General features: G+C 43.5%; 1 protein-coding gene across 1 annotated transcript; it reads right to left on the minus strand.

Moving 5' to 3' along the window:
- Window positions 1-968: 968 nt before the first annotated feature.
- olig1 (oligodendrocyte transcription factor 1) lies at window positions 969-4,271 on the minus strand. The gene is made up of 2 exons (XM_012868503.3): window positions 3,880-4,271; window positions 969-1,860 (listed from the first exon to the last, which is right to left on the minus strand). Exon 2 carries the CDS (start codon window positions 1,831-1,833, stop codon window positions 1,060-1,062), a length of 774 nt encoding a protein of 257 aa, XP_012723957.2. The 5' UTR covers window positions 1,834-1,860; window positions 3,880-4,271; the 3' UTR covers window positions 969-1,059.
- Window positions 4,272-13,626: the final 9,355 nt, after the last annotated feature.

Raw genomic sequence — 13,626 nt, forward strand, 5'->3', positions numbered from 1 at the left:
TATAAAAAGGAAGTATGAATAAACAGGAAGAATAATGGAATAAAATAAAGATTTAGATGCAGCTCAGTGGCGGCTTGTGATGTTTTTAGAACAGGCTCGTGGTCCTCTGGGACTACTTGTGGCCCGCGGGCACCATGTTGGTGATCTAAGGCAATGGTCCATACGTAAAGAACTATTGACTGATCAGACATCAACGTGGTTCTGATCTTCTACTTCTACTGTAGCTGACAGGGCCTTCTTTATCTGCTGCACCTCGCCTGTGGAACACCCTCCACCGGGCCGTCTGACGAAACCGCAAACTATAGAGAGCCTTAAGAAAAAAACTGAAGACCTCCCTCTCTTTAAAAGATTTTATAGTGTTCGCATGCATTTTTTTATTTGTGCTGCTTTCAGTTCTTGCTCTGTTGTCTAGTTTTTTTTATATTGGAGCACTGAAAAATGTAAGGTGCGGTAGAAATTCAATAAATTGTTAAGAGTATGATTCGAACCAATAAATCAAGAAAATGCGTTTGCATTTTGGAAATCTTTATTCTGAACATGTTACTTTCAAATTTGTATAGATAAAAAGCAGAATGCAGAAATCTGAACATGCTCAAGTTCATTAGCAACATGTAAAAAAAAAAAAAAAAAAAAAAAAACTGGTTCCTCCATGATTTGGACCTAGCAACAGCCTTTGATTCAATCTAAAGTCAGGCTAAGCTTTTAGATTCTAGTCATCATTTCACTGGCAGTCAGCCGTTCCCATCCAAATAATGTACTGTAGTCAAGTATTTAAAACATACTGTATGTTACAGTTACATTCACGAAACAAGAAAAGCTCATCAATGATGTCGGGAAGGTAAGAAAAAGCATCCCATATTGAACCGAGAACCAAGAATGTGTGATTAAATACACAGATAATTCATTGCAGAGTTGCGCCATGTGCTCAGAGAAAGTCAGAACATAGTGGTGAGTAGCATAGGGACATTAAAATGTTAGAAAAATACTAATTCCTATAAAAAGCTTCCGTAAGTGTTACAATCAGAAGGTCCCGTCTTCATAAACCCTTCAGTCTGAGCTTCACTTTGGGAATCTGGGAGCAGGTTTGGAGTGGTTGAATCTGGGCAGCCTGCAGACTCCACAGGGGCAGGGGGGCACACCCGTGGCCCCCACAGAGCTCCACTGCACTGGGGTCATGGAGGCCTCCATGGGGCCTGAAGGAACCAGGGCACATTTCGCTGCCGTGGAGGATGGTGAAGCGGCAGAAGAGGAGGAAGAAGATGAGGCGGCCGAGGAGATGAGGGATTCATGGGTGAGGAGGAGCTGCCCGGGCCCGGCAATGAGGGGCCACCCACCGGCAAACAGCAGCCGGGGCACCGGCCCGGCGCTCACCCCCATCCCGATGCTTACCTCCCCCAGCAGCCGCCGCATCTCCTGCAGAGATGAACCCAGGAGGAGGATGTAGTTCCTGGCCAGGACCAGGGTAGAGATTTTGGAAAGCCTCCGGCCCGGAGGAGCTCCGGCCGCGTGGGACTGAGCGGGAGAAGAAGAAGAGGAAGCGTAAGGCACCATGACTTCCCTCAGGGCGTCCATGGCAATGTTCAAGTCCTGCATCCTCTTCCGCTCCCTGCTGTTGATCTTGCGTCTCAACTCCTGCTGCTCCTCGGGACTCAGCTCCTTCTGGGGTTTGGCCGCTCTGGGGCTGCTCTGCAGGCCGAGGAGCGGCGCGGCATTTAGACGGGAGTTTAAACCGAACCCCGGGGGGCAGTGGGGTAGGTCGTGCACCGAGCCGGCGCCGCAGAGAGGTAGAGACGGCTCCTGGGCCCTTGCAGCGGCGTTTGACAGCACGTTCATCGTCTGCAGAGTCACGCTCTCCTCTGGCTGCAAAACAAAAAATAAATAAAAATGAATGGATAAAATATTGCAGTGTTGGGGGTAAAAAAAACTCCGAACTGGAAAAATCAACTCGTCATTCTTTTGTCCTGATGACTGAGCTTGAAGAAAATCGCCAGCTGCCATCCAGGACAAGTAGAGTTGGACTCTCAGCTGTAGAGGTGCCTGCCACTTTAACTGTGTCAGGGCAAGCTTCTAAAAGCAGTGGCTCACTTAGCTCATCTCCACAGCTGTGAGAGGCAAGAATCGCAGCTCAAAGAGCCGGAGCAGTGAGCTAAATGCTCCTCTTACGTAGCCCCACCTCAGCCCAACTCCTCCCTAACACTCACTCATCCAGCATATGTTTGCAGAGACAGATCTGCAACGAAGACGGATGAGTTATAGAAATATGGGAACAGTGAAAGGGCATCTAGCAGAAGTTTCGCACTCGGAAAGAAGAAACGAATGATGCATAGTTAAACAGATCAGTGTCACATATTTGCAATGCAGCCGCACAGATGCACAGTTGAGAAAAAAAAAAACGATCTAAGATCCTTTATCACATCAAACCGAACCTAATTTATTCAATTACGTGTGCAACAATGTGTGTGGCAGTAGGAGAAGAGTAAAAATTGGATGTTTCTTCCTTCAAATATTTGAAATGATTGTGTTCCCACAATGATCTGTCTGAACCTCAACCCTGAATTTCTGGAAATCTGAATGACAAAACTGTTTTATTTTCACATTTGCTTACACGCTATAAAGTGTCTGGTAAAAGCATTTGTAATTCCTAAACATTTTGCGTTTTGTCACTTTACAAAACTTCTATGAATTTTACTGGGATTTCGTGGGATCAACCAACACAAAGTAGTGCATACTTGTAAAGGTTCAAGGTTTTAAAAGATTTTTTAACACTTAAAAATCTCACCTGAGCTCATAATTTGTTGAACCACGTAACAATGCAATTACAGCTGCATGCACTTTGGTGTGTGTCTCTACCTTTTAACATATGGAAGCAAACCTGTTCTCTCATTCCTCTCTTAGCTCAGTCAGACAGGATGCAGGACGTCTGTAAGCAGCAGCTTTCAAGGCTCGCCACAAGCGCCTAACTGGATTTAGGCTCATACTGACCAGCTGCAACGCATCAATGCGGTTTGGTCCAAACCATTTTATTGTAGCTTTGGCTGTGAGTTAAGGGTAGTCAACCTGCTGGGAGGTTTTCCTGTAAGCGTGCTCTGTGCTGGGATCCTAACCATCAGCTCTGGTTCTGGTCATCAAACTTCTCTTGGAGAGAAACTCAGAAATGTAATTTCAGTCTTCCAGCCACAGTACATGTCACCATGTCAGCTTAGATTTATTGGCAATATGTTTATTGCAAGTATTTATGTCATGATAAGGCGTCCTTAACAACATATTATAATATGTCCTTATCAGTTTGTGTATGGAGACTTGGTTGGCCCTATTAGGTGATGCATCGGCTCCTTGTCCCATTTCATGCAGCAAGATTTGAATCGCCACACCTTGTAGCTCCAAATTAAGGGCCGAGCCGATGCTCAAAATCTGGAGATGAGGGAAATGGGACTCAGCCCTAATTTAAAGCTGGGCCCGCTAATGAATGAAAGACAAACAACATTATGGGCTTAATGGAATTTACCACTAAAACCATTTAACAAGTGAAAAGCCATTAAATCCGTCAGCACTCTGTTAAGTGACGGAGAGCAGGTATAAGCGCTATTAGCGTGGGTATTAATTGTGTCGGAGAACAGTTTTGGCAAACAGTGAATGGATCCATCATTGTGTGTGGGGGGAAGTTAATTGACGGTTTAGGGGCGGGGGGGGTTATTGTTGTTCAGTTCTGAGCGGGCCTCGCTAACCAAATTGGCCAGCAGAGAGCTGGGCACCGATCCAGACAGCCAGACAACAGCCCAATTGACTCCAAGCACAGGTGAAGCTGGCTTGGGGCACAGAGCAAGGCTGAAAACCTCAAACATGCCATTCATTAGCCACAAAAAAAGACCTCAGGATCACCCCGTCACGCAGCGGGTCTGGCCGTCCTCTCCTTGCCCTGTAGCCCCCCCCCCCTCCGATATATCCCCTCGGTCCTTGTAAAGCCCATCTGAGTAGGGAGAAAAGAAAGGTTGGGGGAAGAGGAGAGGGACAGCAGCGTCACAAACAGAAAGCAAGTTGTTTGCGATGAAAGCAGAAGGAGATGCAGAGGAGGAAGACCCTTTTTCCTCCCCCTCAGCCGTTCCTCCCATGTCGCCCGAGGCGTGCGTGGAGGCGCTTCCCTTCCCCACCGGTGGGCCGGCGGCGTCCGGCTGGTGCTGCGATTGAAGCTGAATGGGCGGCTGCAGACGGACAGGAAAGAGAGGCCCGCATGAAAAGGGGCCAGGCGGATGGCCCTCACACCTGCAGGAGAACAGGGTGCGGGCGGCCAGGATGAATGCGTGCATGTGTGCGTGCCGCGGGCGTCCGTTGTGCGCATGCCCGCAAGCTCAATTTGATTTCTAGTGCCTGTCGCAACAAAGAGATGCAACAAACGGAGTAGTGAAAGAAAAACGGGGTTTTTTTTCTCTTTCTTGATCGTATTTTAGGATTGTTTCTGTGTCAAGTAGGGGAGGGAAAGGGACACCTGCAAGGAGACGCACAGACAGAAGTCAGAATAGGGGAGAATGAAAGAAAGAAAGAAGCTGGTGTCCCCCAGAAACGGAGCACCTCCCCCCACGTTTTCGCTGCCACTTACAAGGAAAAGAAAAGTGAGCTTGATTTGGGGGCCGCAGCTCGGCATATCCGCCTCCAGCTCGCAGCTTCTTTTGATGAGGCTGGACCCGGGCTGGAGCACCGGTGGCTTCAGGGCAGGAGGAAGACTAGTGTCTTTATGGTGGAAGAAGTACTGTCCATCTGGGCAAGGCCGTCCAGTAAAGGGGTCTGCACCTGGGAGCTAAATGCCTCATCTGTGTGCAGCCGTTTCCTGTGGCTGGCAAACAGGAAGACACCTCGGCCAAACTCCTGGGTCCATCTCTCCCCTGCACTGAGTAGAAAATGCAGCACGAATGATACCGCTGGCTTTCTTGTTGCTGTTTTGTGTGTTCGCTGGCTGTGAACACTGAAGATCAAAATATGAACTGACCTAATATTTGCATTTCTCCAGACACTGGAGATGCTGCCAATGCTTTCAGCGGGAACACGAAAAACGTGCAGTGCCTCCAAAAAGTTACCATTTCTCTCAGACTGTCACTTTTAACCACAAACTTCGGCATATTTATTTGGGATGTTACATGATAGACTAACAAATTAGTGCATTATTGTGAAATGGAAGATAAATGTTGCATAGTTTTATTTTATTTTTCTTGCACAACTAATTCCCTTAGAAATGTGCCGTGGATTTGTATATAATCCCCTTTATTTTAATTCCCCTAAAACTCCCGATCAGCCTTTGGAAATTATTAAATTATAATGAATAGAGTTCAGAAATCTAATCTCTCCACCTCTGAAGGCCCCGGGGCTTTGATACGTAACATTAGTGAACCAACAGCATCGCGAAGAGCAAGGGACAGAGCAGACAAGTCAGGGAAAAACCTGTGGAGCAGTTTAAAGCTTGGCTGGGTCATGATTTTCAAGCTGTCACAGAGCTCCGTTCGATTCATCATCCGGAAAATGGCCCAACTGCAAAGCTACCAAGACAGACCCAGCGACCACACTGACATTCAAGGCAATAACAGCAGTAATCAGGGAAGCAGCCAAGAGGCTGGTGGTAAATCTGGTGGAGCTTCAGAGATCCACAGCCCAGGTAAGAGAAGTTGTTCCTCGTTTGGTTAGTAACCATTTATTTTTCACTCCATCAACCAGGATCTTATTTAAAAAAAACGAACATGATGGGCCTTTAAAAACAAGCCAAAAAAAAGTCCTGTTTAATCTTACAAGTCTTGTAGGGAACAAATCAGACATGGAAGAAGATGCTCTTTCTGGCCTGCAAGTAAAACACTGTGGGCCTAATATTCAAAATTGCTGCACAGGGAGTCGGGGGAGGCGTATAGTCCACGTCCTTAACTTGTGGCGAGCCCTCCCACAGTGGGCTCTGAATGAAGCACAGCTATGTTGTATTAATTATTTATGGGCCTTCCTTGTTTTGCAATACTTTGGGTCAAGCGGCTGTCGTGAGGAGGTATATCAGAGGTTAGTCTTGCTGTAAGTCTGACCTTACGGCTCTTTTCTGGACTAAACTCTATCAGATGTCCGGGAGGGGCTGACAAAGTAGACTTTTCCTAAGTTTTATGATTGATATTTAAATCTAACTTGTATTGTTAGCTTTTTATTATTTTTTAACCTTTGTTTGTAACACATTGAGATACTTAAAATACACCACAAATGATACCACTTGCTTTCATGTTGCTGTTTAATGCGTTTATTGTCTCTTCTGATCTAATAAATGTGTTTGTTTGCTGCAAATGCTTTCAGTGGGAGCATCAAAAACATGCATTGCCCTCAAAAAGTTACGATTTCTCTCAGACTTTAACTTTTATCCATAAATTTCAACCATATTTATTTGGGATATTACATGATAGACTAACACAGATTAACTTTTATTTGTAGCACTTTGGGATACTTAAGATGCACTATGAATACTATGCATCATTATGATCAATGTTATTACTTTTTTATAAAATTATTATCACAGTTACATTCAACTCTATTGCCTATTGCTTAGAACTTCATCTTTCTTTTATGGCCACTCCCAAAACGCCAGTATAGCACACGCAGTGTGCTCATTTAAATGGGGGCAGAGACAATTGGTTTTGCACGTCTTGTCGATTGCAGGTGCAATCTTTGTAGATCACCCGCACAATGCCCACTTATTGCATGCTCACTTTTTTATTTATTTAATATTAGTTATTGATTTCTCCAATGCAATTTGGAGTTCCTTATTAGGTACCTTTAAAGATCAGTGGCTTTCAGTAGTGAAAAACGAGCTTTTTGCATCATAGCAACCCAGCTGTGAAAGAGGGTGATGGCAGTGTCATCATGTAGGTACACATCGCTTTTCAGAGTTGATGAGAGGATAGATGGAGGTAAATGCAAGTTTATGCTTGAAGAAACCTGTTAGAGAATGAAAAAGACTTGTGATGGTGCTCGGCATTGGCCTTCCTGCGGGATGTCCCTAAACCCACAGCCAGAGCTACAATACAACATAGATCCAACAAAAATTCTGGTGTAAGACTTAAAATATAATGTTTATAGATGGCCAGATGCACCAAGCAACCTGATTGTGCTTCAGGATCTTTGGCAAAGCAGAGTGGGCAGAAATATCCGTCTCTAAATGTACAAAGCTGGTAGAGAGTTACCACAAAATATGGCAAGCACAAAGTTGGATGCTGGATTAATACAAAAACACGCCACACTTTTCAGATTTATTTTATTTATTTTTCTTTTTATGAAACAATGTGTCAGTCTCACTTCACAATTATGCACTTCTTTGTGAGGCTCTACAATATCAATAAACTGAACTGAATGAATGCAACATGACAATATGTGGAAAAGTTAAGCGGTATGAATAGTCTTGCAAAGCAACACTAGCTGTCTCGACAAAGAACCAAAATTTCCAATTTAGTCTTAAAGAAAGGTTCAAATAATTTTTTTTCTGACACAGCGAGCCAAACCACTAAACAAGGGGCTGCACCTGCCGCGGGCTTTCACATCCCCAAACTGTCTCCTGTTTACAATGTGCAAAGAGAGCATAATGAGAAATTAACAGTTGCCAGTGACTGATTTACTCAATGTGTTAAACAGGTGCAGCGGCAACAATGGAAATATAACAGAGCCGCACTTTTCAGAAGGAAAAAAGCTGCTCTGCATCAAAGCGGAGGCAGAGGACGCACTCGTCTATTTGCCCCAGCTCCTGCTCGGTAAGGCCCGGCCAAAGACATGAGAAGATTACAAGCTGTTAATAAGGTGGAACCAATCGGCTGAAGGTCTGCTTTTGTCCTTCCCAGCATGCTTTGTGAGCGCTGGCCTGGGATAGTCGGCATTTGGTGCTGATCATAGTGTGGCAAGGATAATGACTGCAGGAGGGGTGCAAGGTTTTAGCCCTCGGGCCTTTTGTGAAAGAGAGCCTAAATGCTTCACTTTCAATAGCTGCACACGCTTAGTTGGTCATGGTTGTTCCAAAACAGATGGACATTTACCACATTCATATTTCATCTCGCTAACAGCTCCCGTGACACTTTTACTGATTCTCGGCTCGGCATTTCAGCAGAAGGGTCTATAGTCCCGCAGTAGTTTCAGGCGCTGTTACCTTTTTAACTTCCAAGTGAAACAAACTTGGGTTTTTTTGCACGCTAAATAGTTGCGAGAGTCAAACCTAAAGCCCGCCTCAACCTTTTCTCTGTGGTCATTTAAAATCATCCCGAACACAACCCGGAGTCAGCCACTGTCTATTGTCACAGCAGATGTCCGTCTCTTAGACAATGCCACCAGGGATTTGCTGGGTGTCTGCTAATAGGAGGGTGTTAGTTAACCCGTCCCCCCACAAAGTATCCCTAAAGCCCCCGGTCCTATTTAACTGTGACAATGATGGATTCACGGAAACTAGAGTTCAACAGGAATCCTTGTCCAAAGTCAAACACAGAGCTTCCTCTTCTTCTTCTTCTTCTTGTTCAGATGCAGCGATTGAGGACGGCGAGGGGGTTGCAATGGTTAAAGTCTAAATGTCGGGGGTGGGGGGGGTGGGTGCTAAGGGGTGTGATGTTTCTTTTTGGGGTTTATAGGTGGTACAAGGCCAAGGCTTGGTTTACAGGGGTTATTCCCATCTATGTGCAGGGCGGTGCAGTTAGACCAAAGTCACTGTCAGGGAAAAAGCTGATTCCAGTATGATTGATGAGGACACATTCAAGTGAAACTGGGTTTCTGGAACGAGGCAGGCGAAATAGGGAAAGTGTTGTATTCAACACTAAATCCCTGTGTCCAATGCTCAAATGATAGGTTTAAAATTAAGTAAAAAATTCCAATGGGCTTCAGTTTGATAGTTACAATTGGCAGGTTGGTCTTAAAACCTATTGCATTCATTAGTTCAGCTGATCACTGGAATCTGATCAGTGGCATGCGCAAAACTCCCAACTCTGATCTTTAACAGATCAGTGAATGCACCAAAGCGAAGCACGGCCAGATGAGAAGCAACAACTTTTCATGTCGAGTTGTTTTTGAAGGGAAGAAGACTTAAAGTTAACGTCAGCGTCTGGGGAGTCTTCAAGGGAAGTCGAGGGAAGCGTAGGAAGCTATTTGAAAGGAAATGCATTTTGCATTTCATTTTGAGACTGCAGTTGCTTTGAGGTTGCGTGGGAGCCAGAGAGAGAGAGAGAGCAAGACTTTCAACAGAAAACAGGAAGGCGGAGCCCACAACAGCTCCATAACATTGCTCCGTTTTATCCCTTTGAGCGTTCGACCTCTGTCTGTCGTGGAACGACGTGTGTTTGGGAATCTCAACGTTAAGGTAAGTATGTTCATTCCTTGGTGGAAATACACAGAGAACGTTGTTAAAGCAATGCTATCGGTAATAACCAGACAAAAGATTCATATAAAATGCTAAAGGCAGTTTAAAATGTCAACTCTGTAATCCTTTTGTCTTTGATTAGTAGACTTCCCTTTTAGGACTACTTCTCTCTCACACCAGTAGCAAGACTCCACCTCTGTTTCTAACACAAAAAATAAATGACCACTCATAGTAGACAGTGTAGAAACAGTTTTTTTAATGTTCATGTTAGATGATCATGTACACTTCTCTAACAAAGAATTATAATTATCCAAAATTATTGTCAGGAATTCAAAAACTCGACAGCAGAAACTGTGATGGGTGGATCTCTGGTTAGGTTGGGTTTGGAAGTGCAGGGATTACTCTGCAAAGAGAGAAACACCAGTATCAGACAAACCACATAGGAATCAACATTTAGGTACAAAATAATATTCAAATGAAACTTAGATATAACCCAAGATATGTTTATTCATAATTTTCACAAAATTGCTCATTCCAAGCATTATTTAAATTTTCAAGATATAATAAAAAATCTGTTAATGTGAAAGAAAACATGTTAGTATGTCTGAAAACCTATTAAAAGCACATCATACGGCTTTAGTATTGGTAGAATCGTGGTTCTGAGGACACCTGAATGCATCTCTTTAGGCACATTTTGTGCTCTACTAGCTTGGAGACCATGAGGTAGCGGAAGATAAGTTAACAGAGGACGGCTCACATCTCCCATTGACTGAAAAGGTGCAAATCTATTGGAAAAGGTTCCTGCTGTTTTGGTTAATTTTTTATTCTTTGAGGTGCTATAGCTATATGAAATAAAGACTTCATGGATCGATTTTAATTGATGCCCATTTTAGTCTTGGTAAACATTTTTGAGCTTGTCAATATTTCTCATATCCACCAAAATCTGACATAAAAAAACAGTTTTTGTTCATTTCTAAATACTCAGATTGTCAATTTATGTAATATTTTTAAGAACCAAGTTTCACATTGATATACCTGTGTTGTTGTTTTTATTTATTTTACTTCGAGTTCATGCTTACTGCAGCCCTTTCTGGGAGCAATGTGCCGTTTTGTGATGAACCTCTGCAACCCGCCAACTATGTCAGAATTTTAAATTGCAAATATTGAACATGTAAAGAAGTTACAATCCCTTGGACAAACCAAGCTGGCAGATGGAGGCGGTGGATGTAAGATGATTCTTTTAGGCACTGATGGACACATCTGCCAGCATGCAAAGCCCCCCCCCCCCCCCCCCCCCCCCAATCTTTGCCTTACAACCTCTGCCTCCTCAGCTCAATCCCCTCCGGCTGTGCTCCTTCTCTACTATATTCTGGCGCTTGAAAAATCAGACAGAAGCAGCAACTCCCCATTCAGGTTGGGCCTCCACACACGTCAGACTGCCATACCTTTATCACAGATGTTGGCTGTGCTCAGGAATAGCCTCTAACAGTGAAGCTAGGAACGAAACAGTGGGTTTCTGGGTAAAAACAGGTATATTATTTAGTGTGATTTTATTTTCTGATGTGTGTGAATCTGATGACTGCCGGTCTAAGTGCAGTGCTAATTTGATTTAGGAAACAGAGGACCTCAGGGAAGAAACAACTCGGAGAGCTGACATATGCTGCAGCGCAACACGATAGCAGGCTTTACCACCTTGACAAATTGGAGTTGTAGCTATTATAGCGTCTCATGATGGCCTGACCGCTGCCGAGTCCACAATTCGTGCTCTAAATTATATCAGATTGCCATTTGACACAGAAAGTACCCCATTAAAAATGCATTCATGAGCTTTTCCAGGTGAAAAATAATAGAAATTACTCTTATCAACCCAACAAAACTACCATAAACTTTGATGATTTTATGCTGACGCCAATAAAAAAAAAAAGAAGGAAAGAAAACAGCAACACTGAGAGACGACGTGTGTCTGGATTTGTTCAAATTCATCACTGACGTAGATCTGGTAACCCTGAGTGACGGTGGTCTTAGCTGTTAACTGTTAGTGGTAGCTTTCACTAATTTCTTTAAAGCTATAGTTGGTAATGCTGTTCAGAAACACTTTCAGAAAAAAGGAACAAAAAAAATCAGACCTCTGTGAGAGCTGTAGGCCTGTAAAAGCTCTGACCAATCCCTGCCATTCGGTTCGAATGGAAAGAACCAATCAGTTCCCTCAATGTCTCATCCTTCCCACGCCCCCTCTCTGTCCCTCCTCCTCCTGAACGCACTTAAAAATTCACCGTTACCGGAAATATTCAGCCCACCACTCTGCCTTGCTGAGGTCTGCTGTTAGATATGCGTATAACTTTACTGTTTAGGGTTTTAACGTTAGCGAAGATAATATTTTATTAAGTGGAAAGTGGGTTAGTGAATCTACCTTTATGGGTAGCTGTGCCCACCATTGCCAAGACTGACAGACAACCTGATATTCGAGCCAGACACAACGTTGTGCTTTAAAAGGTTTATTAAAAAAAAACTAGTGCAGGCAGGGAAAACCTCTGCAGCAGTGAGGAAGGTTATTGAATGCAAATACAAACTTTTCAGATTGTTTTTTATTTTGTAGAAATTTTGAAAGCTATGAATCAGTTTTCTTCCATTTCACAATTAAGTGTTACTTTGTGTTGCACTGTCACAATATAAATACACAGAACTTTGTGGCTGCAACCTGAAAAAAATATGAAACGTTTCAGAGTGAATGGATTCTTTTACGTGGCCGTTTTGCTGATTTAATGACTGTGCTTCTCACTAAACTAACAAGATACATCAGACGTTTTTCTTTTCTTCAGTATTTAGAAAAAGTTTCACAGATTACATGTTTTTTTTTGTTTTTTTTGTTTATCTTGTTATTCTCTGGGATTATTTCTGGTTTTGTTTCCTTGACATGTTTCTAGAACTATTGTCTCTTCAGACCCGCTATTCTCCCATGTCCTCTGTCTGTTCTCGCTATGTTTGCCGTCTTGTTAGGTTTGCCTGTTTGTGATCCTTGGACGCTCCAGCACCAGGAGGTTCTGCTTAAAGAAACAGAAGTAGAGCAAAGTGCCAAGTTGGTGGCAGAAACACAACGTTTAGTTGCCTTGCTAGCTGCTAATGTATCCATAAAAGAAGAAGACGCAGTGGATGAAGGAGCAGTTACGGCTGTGAGAGAAAAAAAAAAAGTAGAAACGTTTGGCAGAATTTTTCCATTTTTCTTTTTTTCATAACTCTCCCTTTCAGACATCGAAATTAAAATTACTATTGTGTTCTTTATTCCTGAATACATCTGAAAAGCTGTGAAGCATGATGACCATATGCCTTTGAAGATTGGATCTTTGTTTTTGATAACATTGAAAATGCTAAATTAACCAATCACACTCTCCCAACACAAAGACGAGTTGTACCTTAATACGAGAAGCAGTTCGCTCTGTGGTGTAGCATCGCACAGGCCATTTCCTATTGCAATATTTTCTTTATTTTAAATCAAAAATATTGTTTGTCTTCACTTGCCTGCCCTCTGTCCTCCACAGCATGTTTTTGACAGTTCCTCTGTTGCAGTAGACCATTATAAAAAAAAAAAAACTCAGGATGAGTCTTTGTCGCAAAAGATCCCATCTAGCAGTAGCGTCAATGCATTTATCAGTCAATGCAAGAGAAATGGTGAGAGAGGGCTTTGTCATTTGGGGCAAATTCAGTGCAAAGATTTCCAAGTGCAGGAGACACAGGTTGCCTGTCCACGGCGTGAATCCAAGTCACTAAACAATTCCTGCCAAATCAAAGTTTTAAATTTTCCTCCTGTCCATTTGAAGTTCATTTCTAAATCTTTATAATTTAGAAATGTTCTGCTGCATGGGTGGATGGTCCTCTATTGGAGAGGTATAAATTGGTGGAGAGCCAATCACATGCTGGTATTGACAACTCTTGATCTCAGCTGCTCAGCGTTTGGGAGGATGACCATAAGGAGAACTCGTTTTCTCAGAGATCTGATGGGTATGCCTGCGTCGGAGACAGGTGCACGTACCACGCCATGTCACTCCCCTGAATGTCATTTAGGAGGCCCTCATCTTTGAGTCATTGAAAGTCCTGTCCACACACAAGACAACTGGTCTCCGCTGGCCCCACCGCACCCCTCTGAGACCTCTGTGTTTTCTTCAGCGGCCGATTCACGTCCCAGTCCTGCGCTCGTCACATCCACTTTGATGTTTAATCCCATCCTGACTGTGTCCTCCTTCAGTCCGCCGAGCCGCTCGGCCAGTCATGAATATCCAAAGGTCCGCTTACTT

This window comes from Fundulus heteroclitus, chromosome 7, assembly GCF_011125445.2.
Source record: "Fundulus heteroclitus isolate FHET01 chromosome 7, MU-UCD_Fhet_4.1, whole genome shotgun sequence".
In the NCBI taxonomy this organism is placed as follows: domain Eukaryota; kingdom Metazoa; phylum Chordata; class Actinopteri; order Cyprinodontiformes; family Fundulidae; genus Fundulus; species Fundulus heteroclitus.